The sequence below is a fragment of the Chionomys nivalis genome, chromosome 26 (assembly GCF_950005125.1).
Source record: "Chionomys nivalis chromosome 26, mChiNiv1.1, whole genome shotgun sequence".
Taxonomy (NCBI): domain Eukaryota; kingdom Metazoa; phylum Chordata; class Mammalia; order Rodentia; family Cricetidae; genus Chionomys; species Chionomys nivalis.
This window is the reverse complement of record NC_080111.1, coordinates 12,734,653-12,759,380: the sequence shown is the minus strand read 5'-3', so window position 1 is coordinate 12,759,380 and position 24,728 is coordinate 12,734,653. Positions and strand designations below refer to the sequence as shown.

At 44.2% G+C, this 24,728-nt stretch overlaps 1 protein-coding gene across 1 annotated transcript in view; it reads right to left on the bottom strand.

Moving 5' to 3' along the window:
* L3mbtl4 (L3MBTL histone methyl-lysine binding protein 4) overlaps positions 1–24,728 on the bottom strand; it is a 306,766-nt gene that overhangs the window by 266,675 nt on the left and 15,363 nt on the right. The window contains 1 exon segment of the mRNA XM_057758331.1: positions 19,002–19,159. Coding sequence (XP_057614314.1) covers positions 19,002–19,159 — 158 coding nt within the window.

Below are 24,728 nucleotides of genomic sequence, written 5' to 3'. Positions count from 1 at the left end.
TGTTTGTTTGTTTGTTTGTTTTTCTGTCCTTATCACAAAGGAAGGAGAACTCAAAAAAGTCTACACAAAGCACACATACAAAAACATAGGACATTCTCATGCCCAAAATGATTTTTTCTCCTCTTGTTCAGACTACATCTTACCTTGTACAGTTGCTTCTGAGGGTGACATGGTGACAGCATCCTTGGAATTCTAGGAATTCACAAAGTTCATTTATATGTTTATATTCACACGACTATAAATGTTTCACTAAAAATATTGTCGACGGCATTCATTAGATGTCTACAGGGTCTGTGACACACACACACACACACACACACACGCAGAACAGCTTAAGAGTCATACAGGTACCCTTCAAGACTATCTGTCATTACTCTAGCTATAAGATATATTCAGGAGATAGAAGGAGCCAGGACTTCAGAGTAGCTGGTCGTTGTAGCCACACAGGCAGAGCAGCTATGTAGGCTTTGAATCCTGCCCTCTCAAAGTGACATCTTCTCTGCCATCTACAGCTTAGACAAATACTTATGTAACAAAACACAACTGACTTCCGAGCCTCAGTCCAGAAGGCCAGTAGCATACCCTCAAGCTTTCATTTTAGGGGTACTTCCCTGTTATTTTGCACACTTTTCAAAGATAATTCTGAACTCAGAAACCCAAGCTGCTGCCAAGATTATACCAAGAGATGTTTCTTAATAAAAAACAGAGGATTCAGGAATCAACAAAGATATAATTTAATACGTTAATACAATTCTGACTGGACTTTTGAGGATTCATCCTGTTGAAATCTCAGGTGCAAAATCCTCATTTCCACAGAAATTTGGGCATACAATCAACATCTAATAGTGTGTCCTAACTACTGAGTGAGGGATAGTCTCAGAAACAAATGAACAAACAAACATTTCAGAACAGGTAACATACAGCTGGCTCCATAAAAAAAATAAATAAAAAATAAAAAATAAAAAAAAAAGAAGCAAGGCACACATAGCAAGACCTGCACCCACAGAATATTCTAGAAAATGTTGTGATGGAAAATTCACTGATCCTCAAATCTATTTTTATATAAATAGCTGACCTGGTGTCTAAAACAATAAACCCACATTGCCCACCAAGGTGATTTAACTTTGGAGGGGGGCAACAAGGATACTGCCAATATACATTTCCTTCCGCTACAGGGGAAGAGTCTGTTTGTCCTTGATTCCGGATGCCACTCTATTCTCTATTCTTTCTTCAAGTTTCCTTTCTTCTAAAGAACTCTGGGTTTAACACTCAGCTTCCAGCTGGTGGCACAGATAAGCCATTGCCACTGTCGCCAGAGCTCTGAGTCCCCTCTAGGAACAAGAGTGTGGCCCTGGTTGGCTGTCTGGCTCTAGCTTCACACCAGCTATTTCACAGCAGCCTCGGTACTCTGACCCTCATAATTTCAGAGAAGGAAGTCTAGGTATTGAAAAGTAACTGAGCCATGAGCTCAGGGCATTGCTTCAATTTCGCACCAAAACTAAAGGCTGTGGAACTATGAGAAGTGGACTCCAGTGGGGTATCTCTCTGAGGGGTAGAGCCTTGCAATCAGTCAGGCTGAAGACTTACCTCATGGAGAATCTCTCTGTTTATAAATGTGCTTCATTTAATTTCAATATCAGTGAAACATCTCATGGCAGTAGGCAAGACATTTATCCATTCTTTTCTCAAGGAAATCTGCTAAACAACACCCAATTCATCTTCAAAGTCGGGTCAAGAAAATACATACAGAAGAAAAATGCAAAGCAGACAAAGGAGCAAAGGCTGGAGCCAAACGGAAAGATGGGCTGGGATTAGAAAAGCATCTTGTAACACAGGCAGTCCTCCCAGTTCATGTAACACAGGCAGTCCTCCCAGTTCATGTAACACAGGCAGTTCTCACAGGTCATATAACACAGGCAGTCCTCACAGTTCATATAATACAGGTAGTTCTCACAGTTCATGTAACACAGGCACTTCTCACAGTTCATGTAACACAGGCAGTTCACACAGTTCACGTAACACAGGCAGTTCTCACAGTTCATATAACGCAGGCAGTTCTCACAGTTCATCTAACATAGACAGTTCTCACAGTTCATGTAACACAGGCAGTTCTCACAGTTCATATAACGCAGGCAGTTCTCACAGTTCACCTAACATAGACAGTTCTCACAGTTCATGTAACACAGGCAGTTCTCACAGTTCATATAATATAATCAGTTCTCACAGTTCATGTAACACAGGCAGTTCTCACAGTTCATATAATATAATCAGTTCTCACAGTTCATGTAACACAGGCACTTCTCACAGTTCATGTAACACAGGCACTTCTCACAGTTCATGTAACACAGGCAGTTCACACAGTTCATGTAACACAGGCAGTTCACACAGTTCATGTAACACAGGCAGTTCTCACAGTTCATCTAACATAGACAGTTCTCACAGTTCACGTAACACAGGCAGTCCTCACAGTTCATCTAACATAGACAGTTCACACAGTTCACATAACACAGGCAGTCCTCACAGTTCATATAACATAGACAGTTCACACAGTTCACGTAACACAGGCAGTCCTCACAGTTCATATAACACAGGCAGTTCTCACAGGTCATATAATATAAGCAATTTATATACCTGCTAGGGGAGTGATACAACTGCTAAGGAGATGACGCATGGTCACCACGTGCCGTTTGTACTGTTTGCCATGGTGTCTAAAAGGGATCTACAGGAACAGTACGGTGATGTTCTTAAATCCTTGGCAAGTATGTTCACAACCCATAAGCTTGACATCACAATGAACTGCTTGAAATGAGAAAGTTCTAATAAATAATATCTGGTAGTTCTAGAAACTTTGAGAGGATTATCTTTCTATACCTACAGAACTAAATATAAACTCAGGCTTCTATAATAAAATACATACTCAGCTTTTATTTTTTTAAAAAAAAGAGCACACACACTTTTCAGGTTCCATTTCATAAACAGATATATTTAGAAAAATTCAATTTTTAAAATATAATTAATACTGAATAATTATGTCAAATTCTGGCTAATGGGGGCTGTCTGTTCTGCTCTATTAAGTCTTTATTCATTCAAGTGGAAAGATTAAAAAAGCAGGAGTGTGAGCCAACAGGAGGATGAGCCACAAGATATTTCTGTCCCCAAGGAGTCCCAAATGAGTGTAACCCTTTGCCCTAGAGAAGACTGGGATTTCACTAACAGGCTTAGAGTATTTATTTCCAAAATCATGCTACATAATAACCAATTAAATAGTGACGCAGCATGGCAGGAAAATGGAGACAGCATCATAGAGGGGAGGAGACGGCAGAGTGGAAGGGAGAGAGGAAAATGTTATGTATTTCTGCCTTGTTTATAAAGAAAGTGAGGGGGAACAAGATCTGATTTCAGCATGAAGACGTAGCCCAGCATAAAGACAGGAGATGGGGGTACACAGGGGAGGGGGAACCTGGACAGGAGTGTCCAGCTGTGAGCAGTGAAGTGAGGAGGGAAGGTCATGTCAGACAGAGACGAGGACCAGAGCACTCTCAGAGGACAGACTGGTCAGGAAAGAGACCGTGGACAAACAGTCCAGACAAGCGGGAAATGAGTCCAGGCTGACAATGTGAAGGAAACAGGCTCAGAGAGCGCAGAGACAACACTCAGAGGTTCTCTGAGAAGAGCAAGGGACTTGGGGTTAAAAGAGAGACTAGAAAATCCTTACACGTATCAAAGTGAAGCCTGTGTCAGACCCAGTCATAAGGCCTCAAAAGATTATCCCTGAGAATTAGGTGATCTTCTGGCATTTCCAACTAAAGCTGGGAGGTCACCGAGGTGGGACACGCTTTCTCCATGAACTGACAGATGAGAAGCTAGAGGGGCTTGCTAAAGTAGCTCCCCCTGGGGGGGGAAAAGAGAAAAGAAGTGAGGGAGAGGGAAAAGGGGAGGGAAAGGGGGAAAAGAAGGGAGAGAAGGAGGAAGGAAATGAAACTCAGCTGGTCTCCAAGATTTTACAATTCCATCAAGAAGGAAAAAAATCCTCTGCAAAACTTAGAAAATGGTTTCAAAATTAGGGCTCCGGAGTTGGCTCTGTTAGTAAAGCAATACACGCCCATAATTCCAGAGCTGGGACAGAGCTGATGGGTGGATTTCTGGGGCTTACTGAACAACCTAAATTGAATAGGTAATCTCCAGATTCAGTGGAAGTCTTCATTAAATAATTTTTGGGCAGTGACTGAGGAAGACACCCAATGCTATCCTCTAGCCTCCACAGGCACATATGCAAGAGCACACACAGGACACATGCATATACCAAGGAAATGCCAGGTAGCCAAAGGTGCTGCTACACAATGACCTATAACCTAACGGGCAACTAAGGCTACGGGTATAGTGCAATAAAGGCAGAGTTCATAGAGACAGATAAGCACCCTCAACTCAAGATGTGTGCATAAAAAGATCAAGCAAAGGCTTGCTCCAAAGTCAAGGCAGTATAGGTGATCCCTGAGAGAAGCAACAGAAAGTTCCAGGTCAGACCTTGAGCAGACTTCATGGACAGACATATGCGGAGCCGATCAGTCTCCACCGTAAGCAAGCTGGCCACCCAGGAGCGTAGAACATGGCCATTCAGGAGGACACTGAGCCTGGCAAGGCAACTCATCAGAAGGGGGCCGAGCTAACTATGGTTTGTAGACTGCATAGGAACCATGAGAGCTGCATGTACCTAGGGGGATGGTAGGAAGTCCCAGAGGGGAAATGGAGCCTTTACTACAGGCTATGGGGTGTATATGAAGGAGACTGATGAACTGGCTCCAGGGACTTTGCAGAGTCAGCCTGGACATGCAGTCTTGGGAAGGGAAAGCAATGCAAGAAGAGGAGGTCAAAGAATAGCTAGAAACAAGGAAAACCAGAGGCAGAGAGTAGACGAGGTCTCCAGGAGGGGTTAACAAAGGAGGGTTCATATGGAATCCTGAGGTCCTTTCTGCAGGATGGTTTCTGCCAACAGCAAGAGTAATCATAGGCCATGACACATAGTTTGGGGTTGAAAAGATTTAAAACTTCAAGAGATGAGAATAAGAGATATACAATTTCAAGAATTGAATGCATAGCATCCAGGGTGGCATCTTCTCTTAAACAGAATAGATTTTTGGGAAAGACCAGAAAAAAGAACCGCTGGAAGGCTAAGCACCAAGTAAATGGTAGCGTGGGAGCTCAGGTATGGGTAAGGAAGGGGCTAGCTAGTGGGGAACAAGGCCATTTCCATGACAGCGGGGCCAGGAAGTGCTCTGCGTGGCGCAGTATGTATGCAAGAGGATGCTAGAGGCCACACCCTGTCCATGAATAAATCCGCGGCTTCTTGCAGGAGCCACGGAAGAGCTAAGAGTCTGGGGACTAAGAGCTACACCCTGAGGATCAAGAGGGGTCCAGATTAAGTATCCAGAATGAAAGGGAAAAATAAACAGTATCTGCACAACTGAGTCCATGGATTTGCCAGGTGGAGACGTGCAAAGATGTGCGGTCTTCATCCAGCAATGTGTGACACCTGGGGGACAGGAGTCCCCAGGGAAGGGCTGTGCAGCATGTATGGAAGATGACAACAAACTTACAAGGGAGCTAACATCCCAGCAAGAGAATGGCTAACTTGAGAAACCTAGGACTGAGACTGGCCAGGACAAATGCAAAGTCAGAGGGAGAAAGTGGAGGAACTTAAAGCCTTCAAAGAAAGACTAGAGCTGCCGGGCGGTGGTGGCGCACGCCTTTAATCCCAGCACTCGGGAGGCAGAGGCAGGCGGATCTCTGTGAGTTCGAGACCAGCCTGGTCTACAAGAGCTAGTTCCAGGACAGGCACCAAAGCTACAGAGAAACCCTGTCTCAAAAAACAAAAACAAAATAAGAAAAGACTAGGGCTTTGTGGACCTGTGAAAGCAAATGACAGGGAAGGACCAGGTAATGAGACGCTGGCCCATCTCTGCAGAAGGAGTTCAACAGTGGCTTACAGAACAAGGGCAATGGGGGAGATGGCTGGAACTAAAAAGGAATTAGTGGTCCCATTGAAGATTTAAGGTGCAAGGAAGTGGGGAAGGGCATTACAGGTTGGGAACGTGCCTGAGTGAGAAGAGAGAAGTGCACAGATATTAACGGTGCACAGAACACAGGAATGGGCACACACAGCTACAGACTCAGCTGCTTCTCTCACAGAGCAAGCATAGAAATGCAGGAAACAACACAGCATTAACTGCAGAAGACTCCTCCTTGGTGTGCAACAGGAAGGGTCAGGAGGGAGTACCAGACAGCCAGAGAGCACCAAGCCCACTCACGTTCCTGAAGAGCGGAGATGATGGCCTGGTGAGGGGTAGCAGAGAGAAGCAGCTATACAATCGACCATAGAGAAGAGAGCCAGGAGCTACTGATGAAGTTGACCATTTGTTGGGTTACGAAGGTCAGAACAGTCTCATGAGCAATCGCTCAGGCAAGGGCAGGGACAGCTCAGGAACAGCACTGAAGGGGATGGCACCTGTAGCAGGCAGCATGATGCCCCAAAGTTATGAGCAAGTACTGATCCCAGAAGCTAAAAGTTTCATCGCGCATGGCTGACAGGATTAGGTGGATGCGATTACCTGCGGCATGCTGAGATCGGGAGGTCATTCTGGCTTATTGGGGTGAGCCTGTATCATCAACGGCTCCTTATCAGAGGGAGCAGGAGCAGCAGAAGAGACACATCCCTGAAAGCAGAGATTAGACATACAAGCCAATGGTTGTGGGTGGTCAGCGAGCTACCGAGGCAGGGAGACACTCTCCTAGAGAGTTTTGGAAGGAAGGAAAGCCCATCTCAACTGACAACCTTCTGGGCGACAGATAACAAGCCTGTGCGGGGTCAGAACACTGAATGTGAAGTAATATGTCACAGCAGCAGTGAGGACCTAAAACTGTATCCTAGTTGTGTGGAATCGAGATAAACCTCTGCTGCTAAGCTGTAAAAATACACAAGGAAGTCCAAGACATTTCTAAGTCTTCTAATGAGTTTTATAAAAAAAAAAAAAAAGAAAATAAAAGAAAAAAAAAACATAGAAGTGTACCTCCTTGCTGGTGGCTAATTCTTTTTTTTTATATTGATTGATTGATTGATTGATTGGTTATACAATATTTTTTCTGCGTGTGTGCCTGCAGGCCAGAAGAGGGCACCAAACCTCATTACAGATGGTTGTGAGCCACCATGTGGTTGCTGGGAATTGAACTCAGGACCTTTGGAAGGACAGACAATGCTCTTAACTGCTGAGTCATCTCTCCAGCCCTGGTGCCTAATTCTTTACTTTGCCTGTTTTCCTAGGAACACAGCACGGGCTGGTAAGACAGGAATGATGCACAGGGATGAAAGGCAGAGCTGTCCTTAAGTTAAAGGCAGGAATGGGGAGTATACTGAGACTTCCTGTTCAGACACACTTCCCTAAATGAGTGGGATATGGTTTACCGTTGCAGCGGGGAGGCAGACAGCAGGCGCTGGTGTCTTGTCTCACTGATAGTCCACAGAAGAATGAGGATGCAATCCTCGGCCATCACTGCCACCTGAGTGAGCTGGGCACGGCTGGCTCTCAGCAACTATAGTGGCCAAGCCAGAGTGAGCAGACTGTCTGGGGCAGCTTCCTGAAAGGGAAGGCTTTGGGGGCAGGGCCCAGACATCACGAATCTGGATAAATACTGAACAGTCAAGCAGGAGGTGGTGCTGAGAGCAGCCTGACACAGCCGACGTGGCTTCAGCTCCATACAGACACAAATACGGGGGCTGGGGCAGTGAGAGGTACGGGGACTGAGGGGGGCAGTGAGAGACAAGATAACAAGAATGTCTGAGGGAGGCGCATGTCCTGGTAAAGGTGCTGACAGGAGTGATAGGAAGAAATACTTTCCATACCAACTGCAACAAAAGGAAAAAGAAAACAATATTTCAGTTTTCAAATGACACCAAGATAGACATCACACCAGTAACAGGGAGAAACTGTCTTTAAATCTGCTGTCAACAGCAGGTATTTATATGCTTTTATTTATATTCTTATTTATGTGTGACTCCAGATGGCGAAATAAATCATAAAATATGAAACAATTGGCTTGGTCTCATACTAAGAGAAATTTAAAATAGGCAGGTAGATTTGCATAAATATGAATATAAATAAAATAGGCATACTTTCCTAAAAGTAAAATACATACATTTTCTTGGTTGAAGATGTATATGATTTTCAGGGTTGAAGTGTGTATGTGTGTGTGTGTGTGTGTGTGTGTTGTGTGTGTGTGTGTGTAAGTTTGCATGTAGCTGTGGTATATCTTCTAAAACTTGGATATTGGGTTAGAAACATTAGCAGTGAACCATGGCTTTAATGTCTTTAGAATAGTCAACAGTTAAGAAATGTGAACTACCTTGTTCTATTTTTAGTATGAAGAGGCCGAAGGACTTCACTCACGGTGGCTGGCGTGAACAATATTATTATAATATTTGCACACTGAAAGGGACTCTAACAATCAGCAGTGTCAACATAAAATCGAGTTCAGCGCCCTCTTGGAAGGCTGACACAACTTTCTGTCTTTTAGACGGCATTGAAATTTTCAGTTACGACCATGCTTATTCATCTTAAAATGCAATGTCGAGCTGGCCTCACACCAGATCTTGAGCACAGGCATCTTGTGTTACTAGGAGATCAAGGGTCAGACAAGCCCCTAACTCTAACACAGACTGCCTCCTAAACTGTCGCCAGCACAGCCCGTGACGAGGAAGGCTGTGACTCGCCAATGTGCTTTGTTTTTCCTTTTCCTTCGCATCCAACTTTTTGGATGATTTTTAGGAACAATTCAGAACATCACCCCCTAATTCCCCTACCACTTCCAACCCCTCCCATGCCTCTCTTCATCTCTCTCTCTCTCTCTCTCTCTCTCTCTCTCTCTCTCTCTCTCTCTCTGCCTCTTTTTCTTTAATTATTACTGTTTTACACACACAAATAAGCTCATAAATATATAAATACATAATAACGTATTTTAGGGAATGTCTTCTTTCCCAACTAAACAATAAGATTCTGAGATCTTGAGAAATGCCATTAACTCCTTGGTGCCCCATGCTCTCTCCACATCTTGGCACACTCAAATCCATAAAAACATGAGTGGCTTCCTGTCAGATTAGAGGTAAAATAAAGGCAGCCACTATGTCCGATGGATCTGTTCGCTATGCACTAATATTTTGCTGTCATCTTCAGAGTTGACAAGCGTTAAAGTTCAATCATATTTCACAGTCATCTCGTTAGCCAAAGGACCATGAAATAGCATCCTGTGCTGACCGCCCACTTTCACCCCATGGTCACTCATCTCCCTCCCGGGGAGCCCCGAAGGTCCTTCCCTCAGTAAGTGTTTTCCACTACCACTTCTTCCTTTCTCTAAGAACCGAAGGACACAAACTCACGTCATGTCTGACAGCCTAAGAATCTGTCCCAATACTGATGCCCTGATTTGCTTCCATTTTTCCCTGGGTGTCTTTTTTCATTAACACCACACCAAGATGGGAAATCTAGAAAAGAAAGCATCACTCTGCAAGCATCTTTGCAATGGCGGATGGACCCAAAGAACTTTCTGGAATAAACTAATGACATTAGTACATTCCATGACTGGGCTGAAGGAACATAACAGAGGGCTAGAGAACCTGACACTTCGCTGCCTCCAGCCTAACCTCACCTTGCTTTGCAAATGCCTTCACTGTACATCAGTTCTCAGATATCTAATGTCTTAATCCCAGCTCAAGAATCCTGATCTGAGAGTACAGCCCAAGTCTGTCTCCTGAGATGCAGGGTTCTCCAAAATCAACTTGGCCACATGGAAGTTCTATTTCAATCATTATCCCTTCATCTTTACAGCTCCTGGTTATCCGAAGACTCTGGACAGTAATGCCATCAAATATTAGCATAAAGTCACCAACTGTGTGCTTAGGTAGACATCAAGTCCTGGATGCAGATCAGGCTTCTTCTGCCCTCAGGTACTCTACCCACTCTATCAATGGATGCAATGATCCCATAGCCAGGGTGTGAGATGGGCACAGGCAGAGATGAAAAGGCGTGTGAGAGACACTGAATTTTTTGGTCAAAGCCACCTTCTCTAAGACCTTCAATAACTCCAAAGTAAGAAAAGTTTTCTCAGAAGTCAATCAACATGATGAGGGCATACATGTATGCTCAATACAGAAGTCAATCAACATGATGAGGGCATACATGTATGCTCAACACAGAAGTCAATCAATCAACATGATACGGTCATACATGCATGCTCAACACAGAACTCGAAATCAACATGATGCGGTCACACATGCATGCTCAACACAGAAGTCAATCAATCATCATGATGAGGTCATATATGCATGCTCAACACAGAAAGCACTGAGAGACGCAAGAGAAAGATATGCACCTGCCTAGCATTTGTGCTATGGACTGACATGGTTTGGATGGGACAAAGGGCACTAAGGGACCTGAGTACTAAGCAGGACCTACACATCCTTACCCTTCCAGACCTCAGAGCCGCACAGAGAATGGGGCTTCCTGACTGAATGTCTGCTGCCCTGCTCCCTGAGATTTGGGTTTCGTAGGTCTTGAGAAGATCAGCACTTCAGTGCTTTCTATGTGAAACCCAGGCTTGGCTAAAACTCTGCTCTAGATGTTCTGTTTCCATGGTCAACATTCCCATCATTCTGTTACAGAGCCACTACAGTGTTTAGTACTTGTCCACCGTGAGGTGTCAGGAGTTGGTCTAATTCTTTCTCTTCCTTTTTACTGCCCCTTTCTCCCTATCCATCACTACATCCACAATTATAAACACCAGTCCTTCCACCAGAAGCAGAATCTGAGGGCACCACCGCAGATGTCATGAGACGAATACCAAACACAAGGTCCACCTCTCGCGGCAGGTTAAAATACAATGTAAGATTTCCTGTATGCAACCACAGGCTCTGGTGCCCAAGCACTCCATCAAAGAGGCCTGCCCTCCAAATTGGAATGATGTGATCTAGGGATCCCACTATCTTGTTTAACATCCTACTCAATTATGGTCAATCAACAAACAAAAACAGATCTGTGTAACATAACCCGGAGTCAACATATCCAAATGATATCAGCTAATAGGAAAGAAGAAGGTGATAACTATGGGAAGATTGCATTCTAGGTGCCTTATGTGTTCAACTTACCTGGTCCTCCAAAAATCCAAGGAGATACGTACCTTCCCTACTATACAGACGAGGAAACTGAGGCACAGAAAAGGTAAATGATTTGCCTGGGGGCCACAGAGAAGGCGGGTGTCAGTGCTAGACGTCAAACCCAGCTCCAGAGCACAATCTGAAACACTAACAGTCTGACTAGCTTGGATGGGTCATTTCCTAGCCCTGCCCACCAATTCACTAATTGGTAAGCTACCAAGGTGAATGTTTTCATGTCAATTGAAATTCCTAATTAAATCACCTTGCAAAATTTGAAGGCTGACCTTGGAAAATAGCTCAACCGGTGTGGCCACAGCACTCCATTCTTTTAAGTCCTGCTCCCAGGACCACATTCCCCTATGGTCACAACAGCATGGGATAAAACCGGACTCTCTGAACATGGTGGTCAATGAGGGCTGATGAGAAGCCAAGGACAATGGCACTGGGTTTCGATCCTACTGCACAAACTGGCTTTGTGGGAGCCTAGCCTGTTTGGATGCTCACCTTCCTAGACCTGGATGGAGGGGGGAGGACCTTGGACTTCCCACAGGGCAGGGAACCCTGACTGCTCTTCAGACTTGAGAGGGAGGGGGAAAGGAGTGGGGGGAGGGGGAGAGGAGTGGGAGGAGGAGGAGGAAAATGGGAGGCAGGGAGGAGGCGGAAATTTTTTCAATTAAAAAAAAAACAGAAGGGTCTAAAAGAGAAAATACAACACTTTCCTTGACGCAAATCTTGATGGGATAAAAATGGGATACAATGTGACTGAAATAAACTGCAGGCTGTTTAGGTTGGCGATCAGAAGGGGCACAACTAGTAAGGACTTTGCCCCTCATTTTCTGTACACAGTCAGGAATCTTCCCTCATCAATGACTCCACACTGAGCTTTCTATGGCAGGACACAAGCTCTTGGACACCAATAGGAGCCGAATGGAACTTGCAGCTGGCGTCTCAAAGACGCTAGCAGAGACAGCAAAGTGATTTGGCCCAAGCCTTATAATCCTCCCCTTTCACATCCACGCCGCCTTGCGGTGGGTGTCAGTTGGCATAAGCTTCAGATGGCAATGTGTCAAATGTGACAGCGTCTGTCAACAGCCTTGGTGCATCTACTTTGGAGGTGGCGATTCTTCCTCAAGGAATTAATGAACTCACAGTGGGCTACCCAGGGGACAGAACACAGGATTTCTGACAGCAGTCCTCAAAGCAGTGAAACACTAGAAATAAACGAAGCATCCATCAAGGAGTTAATAAATGTTTTATATAGGCGTACCATTTACATAAACATAAACCGTACACTGAAGAAACAGAAAGAGCTTAGAAAGAAGAACTATATCTGGCAAATATGTGGCAGATTAAAAGTGAGATGGAAACTATAGAAATCGTATTTCACGCTAAGTCACCTTTAGGTACTAGGAACATGAATAGCTGACTTTCCTATCTTCCTCCTGCTTTGATTTGTCTGCTTTCCAAATTTTGCAGATGAATATTTGATAAATAAAAACTTAACATTTTTAAATGATTAGAATTAGAGAAAATAACAATAACTTTAAAATTACCACCTGTGCCTCTCGGCAAATTCTCCTCCAGAGTTAATGAAGAAAGCAGTTCTTCACTAATGAAAGTTGGGGGTAAAAGTGTGCACCAACCTAAATGCAAGGACATGAAAGAAAATTAACATGGGAGGAAGGTTAAATTATACACACATGTGATTATATTTATATGTATATGTATATATATATAATGATTCAGAGATTATCAAGTCCTGTGTTTATTTAATGAAATGCTTTGATAATTAAATGAGTCACTAAGAAACTTAAAGAGACTAAGTGGTACATAGGATCTTTCATGTACATATTTTTCCTATGTGGGATATAACATGAGGCAAGCATGAAGAGGTAATTATGGTATGATCCCACCCATGTGTGCAACCTGAAAGGAATCAACCTCAGAATCAGAAAGCCTGGAGATGGTGACCAGAGCTGGAGAACAGGAGCTGGAGAATGGAAGATGCTTGTCAAAGGTACCATTTCAGTCACAGAGAAGGAACAAGCTTCAGGGAGTCATCACCTAACAGTGATCACACATATCACACTACAGTAGATACATTGTATACTTCAAAGCTGCTAAAAAACAAACACAGAGAGAGAGATTTCCTGTGTTCTCTACTTTACAAAAAATGGTAACTATGTGAGGTGACATGTAGTTAATTATCTTCATTTACTCTTTCCACAACACCTACACATATCAAAACACCCCAGTTAGGTCAGGGAGAACGCTCAGTTGTAAAGTGCTTGTCTTGCAAGCATACAAACCGGAGTGTGCTTCCTAGCACCCCTTAGAAGACCCTGTAGACCCTCTGGTCAGGAGACAGAGACAGTCAGATCCCTGGAGCTTGCAAGAAAACACATCTAGCCAAAGAATGGTCTCTAGGCTCTGTCAAAGTCCCTGTCTCGATAAAGAAGGCAGAGAGCAATTGAGAAGACAACCAAATTTGACCTCTAGCCCCCATGCACAGATGCACCCATGTGTAAAAAAAAAAAAAAACTTTATTTGTACCCTAATATAAATGTGACTGACAATTAGAAATAAAACAGAGAAATAAGCATATAAGGTAGGTATGTGTGTGCGTTACTCATCTAATCACATATTTATAAAATACCTTCTATGTGCAAGGCACTACACACATGTAATGTATGCCAACAAATGCAAGCATACATAGAAAAAAATGGAACAAAACAGCAAAATATTAACAACAGTTGTGTATGGACAGCGGGATTAATGTAAATGTTTATTCCCTGTTGTATTTTCTAAGTCAGAATATTCTACAAGGATTATTACACACCACACACACACACACACACACACACACACACACATAGACTTGGAGATACTGATCTGAGAGGACTGAGTATTAAACAAGCGTCCCACCCAGAGGAAGGTACAGATGGTAGGAGTCCAGACCATCCGCACTGGCAGTGACAGGGAGAAAGGTCCCTCCTCTGAGCCCCACATCTGAGATCTCCCAGAACAGTAAGACAACCTGATAGAACAGTCATCAGCAACCTCTGCACACTGGGCAGGGATGATTTAGACAGATTTTAATATTTAAATCTAAATTATTTGTGTGCCTCCTACTTTACAAGAGTAGCAATGTCTGAAGTGTGGCCCTATGCCTGGTTCAGATAATGAAAAGAACATACTATGTTTTATTTTCCTTCGATACTCATGAACATCATTGACAACAAAGGAAAGTGATTTAAACTTAGACAAGTACTTACGGCTAAAACATGTACCCAAAGCACGGATGTTAACATCCTCTACCGTCATAGCGTTCGCCTGTTGCTGCTAAGAAACACACAGCATGAGAAAGCAGTAATCATCAAATGAAACTGACCGCGTCATGACCGGTGGATTTCCTAGTTCTCCTGAAATACCAACCCATCCCAATGCAAGCCCACCTAGGGGCCTGTAGCTCCTTGGCCCATTATGCTGCTCAGAGCTTGCAGCTGCTTCGGTGTCTCCCAACACGAGACGTTTTCATTTGCTTCACAGCGAAGACGACAAACCCTGATGATGTTCCGGTAACATTATCCAACTCCCCTGTTTTCACACAAGCATTTTCCTGCCTTACAATTATGTGCTTTAAAGCAAATATAGATAGCTCATTCTCTACCGCAGCTGGGTTCTTTAAAAGACGCTGTGTAATTTCTCAATTTAATCATATTTCCGATTGTCAGACATTATCATTTCGCCCAAAGTAAATCATTTCTAAGACTTCCTATTACGATTACCTAAGTATGCAAAGAACCTTTTTTATCACAAAAAGAATACATGAAATCAGACAATAGAAACTCCCAATGAATTAGATATTTTAGTAGACAAGAGGATTGCTCAGCAATATGGCGCCTGCAAGGGACACGGAATGCACGCTGGCTAGCCAGCACCACAACCTGTGGACAGGCTCTCTCCCACGGCCTGCTCCCTCTCAGTCTCCCACCATGTGGCTTCTCTAGTTCCCTCAAGACTTACATTAGCTGAAACTAAACAGTGTGTTGAGTCTGTAATTGTTTGAGGCAGGCAGGGTCTCACAATGTAGCCCAGACAAGCCTGAAATTTGTATCCCTCTGCAGTGTGGGAAGTACAGAGCTGCACCCGCTAAGTTTGTCTACTTTGAGTTTGAACACACAAACCACAAAGAAATCCAAGTCCTTGGATTTGCTCTTGCCCATCTTGCAAGCTGTTATCCTGCCTGACTATAAATGCTTGTCTAATGACTTAAAAGCAAAGGCAGACTTAATACCACTCGGGCCTTAAAAGTGCATTCAAGAGCTTGGCATAGTGGCACACGCCTGTAATCTAGTACTTGGGAAACAAGGGCAAGAGAATCGGAGGAGTCTGAGGCCAATCCTAGCTGCAGAGCAAGTTCCAGGCCAGCCTGGGCTACAAGAGTTCCAGGCCAGCCTGGGCTACATGAGACTCTATCTCATTATGGAAAAAAAATCAAGCAAGCAGAAGAATTATTCATGGGTATCTGTTTGACCAACTCATTTCTCTTAATCATGTTGAAGAGAAAGAACCAACTATCACACACACTACTTCAGTGTGTGTTTTTTTATGCAGTTTTCTGAACCATTTTGTAAACATGGAGTTGGTTTTATAGAATATTAGATTTTCAAATCAGACAAAAAGATTTGCAAATCGTAAATTTCATTTTTCATTTCACTCATTGGCTATACTGTTCTAATTGTTAGCCTTCTGGTAAATATTGTTTTGATGTAGGAAATATCTTTAATTATATATTATCTGTCACTTCTTAATATATAGACTTAGTCTATGCTAGGCACTGAACTATGAAGTTACAGCACAGATATGTGTGTGTATACAAGTATACATGTGAGCATACATGTATACATTTCCTTCCATTCATATTGTGTATATATGTGTGTGAGAGAGAGACAGACAGACAGATACACACACACAGAAACAGAGATAGGGAAGGAGTGGGTGGCAGGACCTGGCAAGTTACTGAGGTTGGATTCCTGGGCTTAAGTGCTCTCAACTCTGCCTGCTGAGTAGCAGGAACTACAGACTTCTTAATGCTGCTCCTGACTTCCACACTGAGCATTAGACCAATAACTCAACTCTAGGTGTAAGACACAGACACTTAGAGATCTAAGTCATGCAGATGGAAAAGTTTTAACACAAACTTTTCTTAGCCTCACTACACCCATTGTACAGGACTGTCTCACTTTACCGTGTAAAGTCAAGATATCACAGAAATATGCACCCAATCGTTAACAGTTTAGATCAACAACACTATAAAATTAAGTCTGCAGGCATATTAATAATCTCACTCACTGGCGGTGGCTTTGTGAATGTAATTAAAAGTTTTAAAAGTTGAGTTTATACATATTTATAGCCAAAAGGTATTAATGCTTGTTGATCTAGTCAACCCTAATCCAATATTTTATTATAAAAGATTTAAATGGAATAAACACAGCCTTTACAATAGCACAAAATGGAGAAAATGAAAATACCCAAACATAAGTCTAAACAAGTATGGTTATGACAAAAACATAATTATCATCTTGCAAACAGCCATCAAATATAGCTGAGCATAGTTCATATGCATATCTCATTAGCAATATACATGCTTACACATGAACAAAAACATAAACAATGAACTACAGATTTGCACAAAGGTGATGAGCATTGTCAAACTCCACGGATCTGGCAAGTGGAAAAGTGAGTTCCTCCTCATATTTAGTCAGCAGATCATACACACCACACCAGGGGCCAACATCCCAAACCCCAAGTACACAGTAGTAGACACTGAAGACCACACCCTGCAATATACATGGTCCACATCCTCTTGGGGAGGGGGCTCTGATGCTGTATGCTTACAGCATCCTGTTGGGGGGGGTGTTGATGCTGTATGGTTACAGCATCCTTTTGGGAAGAGGACTCTGATGCTATTGGTTACAGCATCCTCTTGGGGAGGGGACTCTGATGCTATTGGTTACAGCATCCTGTTGGGAAGGGGACTCTGATGCTATTGGTTACAGCATCCTCTTGGGGAGGGGACTCTGATGCTGTATGGTTACAGCATCCTGTTGAGGGGGGTGTTGATGCTGTATGGTTACAGCATCCTTTTGGGAAGGGGACTCTGATGCTATTGGTTACAGCATCCTTTTGGGGAGGGGACTCTGATGCTGTATGGTTATAGCATCCTGTTGAGGGGGGTGTTGATGCTGTATGGTTACAGCATCCTTTTGGGAAGGGGACTCTGATGCTATTGGTTACAGCATCCTTTTGGGGAGGGGACTCTGATGCTATTGGTTACAGCATCCTGTTGAGGAGGGGACTCTGATGCAATTGGTTACAGCATCCTGTTGTTGGTTTAAACATGCATAGACAGCCCGTTTATGGCTGTTATCCAGTTGTTCCTATGCTGGGCTGTCCTGGATGACTGCATTATTGTCATACCCAAGCCTCTACAGTCTTCCTTTATGCTGCCTATCCAGTGATTTTTTGGGCCTTCCTCTTTGCCTTATCCCATGCACTTCTCCAAGCAGTACTATCTTTGGGTATCTGTTGCCATTCATTCTCATAACATGGCCAAAGTATCTCAACCACCATTACCATATCCTGTGGTTTACTTCCTTCTGTAGATGGAGATGTTTCTTAATGTCATCATTGAACAGCCTACCTCTTCATGTGACGTCTAGAATCCTCCTGAGACACGCCATCTCAAACACATTCAGCCGCTGTTCTGAGGAGCATCCCATTGTCCAGGTTTCAGAGTTATAAAAAAGGCAGCTCAAGACAAGTGTCTCATATACCTGTAATTTTGTTGTCGTTATGTCTCTTGCTGACCAAACCTTTCCTAGTGCCTAGAATGCAGCCCTCGTTATCCCTATCTGCCTCTTGACGTCTGAAATAGTTCTCTCCTTTAAACTGGAGTTTCCTCCCAGGGAGATAAAGCTGACTGTTTGCTTAAGGCTCTGATTCTTTATTACAATGTTGAAATCCTTATGTGCCCTTCCCATGTGTTGTATCTCAGTCTTCTCGATGTTGACTTTCACACCAAGGTTTTCACTGACTTCCACCACTCTATTGACCATGGCCTGCAGCTCATTTGGACTTTCAGCAGTGCTGTATCATCATCGAAATGCAAGTTATTGATTCGCACACCACCTATCTGCACGCCTATCTCCTCACCCTTCAGGGTTGTTGCTATTATTAATTCCAGGACTATATTAAAGAGTATTGGTGAAAGGACGCACCCCTGCAACACTCCTATGATTGTCTTAAACTCATCACTTAGTTCTCTGCAGACTTTGACTGAAGCAAAGGTATCTTTATATACATTTTCTAATATTCTTATGATTTTCTCTGGATACCTGTAGAACCTCACTGTTTCCCAAAGTCCTTTCCTCCAAACACTATCGAATGCCTTCCTGAAGTCGATGAAACAGACATATAAGTCTTTTTCAAATTCTTTGTATTTTTCTTCCAGTTGCCTCAAAGTGAAGATCTGATCAATTGTGCTTCTGTTAGCTCTGAACCCACACTGGGCCTCTGCTAGGATTTCCTCTGTTCTCCTCTTGATCCTCTGCAGGATAATGGAGGAGAAGATCTTATTGCTGTGGCACAACAAGCTAATGCCCCTGTAATTTGAGCAGTCCAGCTTGTCCTTCTTCTTGTGTCTGGGAATTATGACTGAGTGCTTCCATTCAATGGGAATCACTCCGTGTTTCCATATCTCTCTGAAGAGTCTGAGAAGCGTCTCTGCCCCTGAGCCTACTGTAGCTGCCTCCAGCTCCTCCACTGTGTCATCCACTCCTGGGACCTTCCTGTGTTTCACTCTCTTGATAGCTTCCAATACCTCACTCCTGTCAATATTTAATATTTCCTCATCGTCTTTGGTGTTTGAGTGACTGCCAAAGTCTTTCTCACGGTAGTCTATATTGACAGGATTAGGGTCATTGAATAGGGTATCAAAGTATTGTCTCTGACTTTGCTTTATTTCCCCTGGTTCTGTTAATAAATGACCTTGCTCATCTTTAATCACCTGAATCTGAGGAGCGTCTCTGACAGTTATCCATCTGAGAGCTTCATAGACAAGATGTGTTTTATTATGGAGTCTAGCCTCTTCGACTTCTTTGCATATACCTTGTGTATACAGCTCTCTTTCCTTCTTTGCTCTTCTTTTGACCTCCCCGCAGATAGTTATGGTTACACAAACCAGTCTACCCCACAGAGACTTCTTCCATAGAGTGAGAGTTCACAGAAATGACAGCTTCACCCTGAATCAGTTATGGAACACAGGTTTGGCGCACACACAGAGGTATGCACACACACACAACACACATGTGCACACACAAAAGACAACACATACATCATATACACCACACACATGCACCACAAAAACACATGTGCACACAACACACGTACATCACACACAACACATGCATACATACATACACACCATACACACCTATGTATATGCATATACATATAAACATACACATTCACACACACACATACATCACATTACACACACACACACACACACACACACACACAGGAGTCAGGTCTACTGGCTTTTCCAGCACACTGATGTGAGCAAAGAGAAGAAATTCTTAAAACAGTATGGAAGGAAAAGGCATGAAAGGATCCAAGGAAAATGTCAAGAAAGAACAAAAGGTGTTGGCAGCAGAAATCACTGGCCAAAGTGGCACTGTGAGCCCGCACCAGGCTTGGAATGCTTGGGTGTGCTGTTCTGTGACTACAGGAGGTGAAGCGGCTTTGAACGTTCATATTCAGCAGCAGCCTTAGAGACAAGACACCCTAAGTGGCCATAGTCAGTGTCGTCCACTGACTGACACACTGTCTTGTCTTGAGTCCAGGCTGCAAACTCACAGAAACTGTCAGTGAAGGGGATAGACCAGGGCCACACTGAGTGCAGCCAGAGAATTTCTGAGACCATGCATAGTGGGTCACAGTGGGCCAGATGAGGAGACTCCAACTCTGAGCTAGGCAGTGATGTGGAGTCAACGGCTGGGAGAAGCAGATCGAAGGATGTGGTAAAATACCCAGCCTAAGGTAAGAAGGGCAAATCCATGGTCATGAAGGGAAGAAGGCGGTGCCATGACTGATGACCTCAAAGGTACTTAAATGTCCTGCCACTAACATAGGCACACTTCCCCAGGCCAGTCATATCTTTACTAAAGGAGACCACCTAACAGTCTCAGTCCCCAGCAGTATTCCTCTTCCAAACCAACCACAGCATCTAGAAGATATAGGTAGCATTATCACACTTCAAAAAGAGGCTCACAGACTAAGCATTACTTATGCCAGGCCAGAAATACCTCAACATTTAGGGGTCTTTTAGATTACACAAAGCACGGCCATGTCTTATGTTATCATTTCATATTTATCATTCTGAATAACTGAAGCTACTTTCATTAATAAAAATTTTAGCTAGGTTTCTAAGGGGATAAATGACAAGGCTTCATCAGAGAACACATGAGAAACAACTGGCATTACCATGAACTGTCCACGTTCTAAACAAGGAACCTTTCACAAGAAGGATGCAGTGTCCTCACATAAACAGCACACCACTGCCACGTACGAAGCCCCTGAAAGAGCAACCCGTCATTTGTAGGTCCCCTCTCCAAAGTCTCATTGCAGTCTCTCCGTCATGTCACTCCAGCTGGAGGCTCTCCACTCGCTAGCTGCAGTATTTTCCACTGGCAGATCCCATTCCACCTGCTTTTCATTTCAGTCCTACTGAATTTAAAAATCATTCATCTTCCAAGTCCGAGCAGATTAAGTGTGCCATGAGGTGCAGAGAACTTGACTCTTGTCTACACCCACCATTTTCTTGTAGGAGGAGAGGCATGCTATAGACAGATCAATATCACACACACATATCACTATCACACACACACACACGCTCATGTGTGATTGTATGATGGAGAGAGAGACACACACAGAGTTAATTTGTACTAGTTAAGAGACTCAAGCAGTGTATCTGGGAATAACACAAAAGGAGGATCCATTCCAACCAGGAGAAACGTCTGGGAGGTCACCAGGAGTGGATTCTGCAAAGATGAGCCATCTCAGCAGTGCTGAGCACAAACCCTGCAGGAGTCCTCAGAGCAGATGCAGGGTCATGGCATCCACCCGAAGAGAAAGAGGAAGACTGCAAGGTCAGAGTCAGCGGGCAGGAGTCTGACCTTTACCCACGTGGTTCCGTGAGTCACTGGGAACTAAGAAGGGCTTGAGACCACCAGCCCTTAGGAGCAAGCACTAGGCAAAGATGGAATTAGTGAGAGAGGGAAGCCTGGTGGCACAAAATGATAACGGGCTAGAGGCAGGCTCCCAGGGTATAGATAGGATGGAAACTAAGAGAAAGTGCAGGCACTTTATAGGCATGCCATGGCCAGTGTTTGCTTATCAACAGGGTGGGGAGGGAGAGAGAAAGAGAGAGATGGAGAGAGAGAGGGGGAAGGAGGGAGGGAGGGAGACAGGGAGGGAAGGAGGGAGGGACGGAGAGAGAGAAACAGACAGAGAGAGAGACAGAGAGAGAGAGAGAGAGAGAGAGAGAGAGAGAGAGAGAGAGAGAAAAGATGATCCTAAGGCTCCCTCTGGACTTCCAAGAAGAAATAAATGTGTGCAAACACAGAATGCTGAAGAAAAATAAAAATGAATGTTTTCAGAGGAGCCAAGTTTGAGGCATGCGGCATAATCTATAATAATATAATTCCCAAAATAGCAACACATTTTTCTCTATTGAAGGTGAACAGGAAGCCGAGTGAGAGTCCTGAAGCACAGAGAGCGAAGCAGGCCATGAAGGGTTCCCATGAAGCAGGGAGGTGTGAAAGCCAAGGGGACAGATGCTCCCAACGGGACTGGGAGATCGGTCCTGTCAAATGTGCCAGGACAAGGCAGACAAAGACTAGAGAAGCAGCTGTTGCACTTCGCCCTGGCATCACCGTGACAGCACAGAAGATGGTTCCTAGGAGGAACAAGCTTAGGTCAGCCTTAGAGGCCAACAGTGAAAAGGACATGCCAGTAAACAACAGGAGCCGTCCAGATGGGAGAGCTTTGCAAGTGCAAAGGAAGTGATTGACAGAGATGCAGGAAGGCAAAGAACTGTCAACAGAACAGGACAAGAGAAATAAATGATGCTCGGAGACAAGAGACCAGGAAAACACGAGGCCTTCAGAACACACGTTGAAGCGCTCTGTTATGGTTCGGACCCTGAATGTCCCCCAGAGGCCTGTGTGTTGAAGACGTGGTTCGCAGCTGATGGTGCTGTTGGGAGGAGGTGGGGCCTTTCATAGTTCAAGATGAGCAGAAGGACATGAAGTCATTAGGGGCATGCACTCAAAGGGGACATGGGGTGAGAGAGTGGCTTGGAAGCCGCACTGGAGTGAGTGGCTGATCTGATCATAGCCATGGAAACCAAGGACAAAGGAACATTCTAGCACTCCACCGGCTGATCTCGCAATCCCAGGATCCACTTGTTTACAGTCACAACATTCTTCCAGATCAAAACTGCAGTGATAGGGTTAGCAGAAACCCGGATCTAGAGAAATTCCCAGGAATTCACAAGGATGACCCTGCTTAAGACCCTACGCAATAGAGGAGAGGGGGCCCGATCTTGACTTGCCCTGTAAAAATCTGATGGTTATCTTAAATATCACCATAGAACCTTCATCCAGTAACTGATGGAAACACAGGCAGAGACCCACATCGGAGCACTGGACTGAGCTCCCAAAATCCAGATGAAGAGTGGAAGGAGTGAGAATATGAACAAGGAGGTCAAGACCATGATGGGTTCACCCACTGAAACAGTCTACCTGAGCTAATAGGAGCTCACCAACTCCAGGCGGACTGGGAAGGAACCAGCATAGGACCAAACTAGTCCCTCTGAATGTGGTTGACAGTTGTATGGCTGGGGCAGACTGAGGGGCCAATGGCAGTGGCACCAGGATTTATCCCTACTGCATGTACTGGCTTTTTGGGATCCTACTCTCTTTGGATGGATACCTTGCTCAGACTAGATATAGTAGGGAGGGCCTCGGACCTTCCCCAAAGCAATGTTCCTTTACCCTCTCTGAGGATTAGATGGGGGTGGGGTGGGAGGGTATGTAGAGGGAATGGGAGGAAGGAAGGGAGTGGGAACCTGGATTGGTATTTTTAAAAAATATATATATATATGATAAATTTAAAAAAAGAAAGAAAAGTTTAAAAAAGTAAAAAAAAAAAAAAAAAAAACTACAGTGATAACTAGAACTGACCCATTGCTGCAAATGCCTGGACACCAGCACACCACCTTCTCACGCCAGCACTAGACAGCAAGACACTATGGCTGAAGACGCCACACACTTTGGTTGCTGGGCTCACAGAAATCAAGCTGGAACTTATCTAGATTGTCCCTCCCTGAAGATGAGCTTCCATTGTGCCAGAATGTGCTATACAAGCTGTAGGCAGCAAAAAGTCATCGGCAATCCCACCCAGCTGAGAAACTCCAAGTTGTAACAAAGACCCGCTGGGCCAGATGTGTTCAGTGGTGCAATAGTGCCATGAGGCTTCGCTGGGTAACAAACAGTTCCTGGTAGGATTTGAGGTCCATTCCACTGAGGAAACTCATCCTGCCTGGTCAAGAGGCCATGACATCAGAGCCCGTCAGGAGCATAGTGGTTTAAATACGAATGGGCCCCATAGGGTCATATATTTGATTCCTAGGGAGTGGCATGAGGAAGTGTGGCCTTATTGGAGCAGGTATGGCCCTGTTGGGGTGGCTATGGTCTTGTTGGAGCATGCCTGTCACTGGGGGCAAGCTTTGGGTTTCAAATGCTCAAGCCAGGCCCAGTGTCTCTCTTCTCTTCCTGCTGCCTGCTGATCCAGACGTAGAACTCTCAGCACCATGTCTGCCTGTGTGCCTCCATGCTTCCCACCTCAGAATGTAAGCAAGCCACAATCAAATGCTTTCTCTTCTAAGAGTTACCATGGTCATGGTGTCTCTTTGGGCAATAGAACACTAAGGCAGTAACTATTGTTGTTTTATCAAATCGTAATGCTGTCAAACTACCTTCTAAATACACATATTTATACCCATAAATTAGGGGCATTCTAAGCCTTCCTTGGTGAAGTTTTTCTGTAATGAGCACTGGTTAATGCAGAGACCCCTAATCATCAAAAGTGTTGAGAATAAGTAACTCTTGAATTCAGGGCTCAGGAACACATCTTGAACTATGGGACAAAGGGGATTTAAGACCCAGAGGAGGAGGAGAGCTCTGGCTGTGACACAGCATTTGTACTAGGAACTCACGTCGGATATGGTTACCTGTTCAAGACTGAAAAAGGCTGAGCCCAGCGACACTTCGTCATGAAAAGGAGTGCAGCTGACAAGGCCTCACCCCTCCTTGAGGCTGTTATAGCTGCCAGTTTCTTCAGTGCTAAGCCACAGAAAATTCAATTCTACTAATCTTCACCTACAAAAGGCTTCACCCCCTCT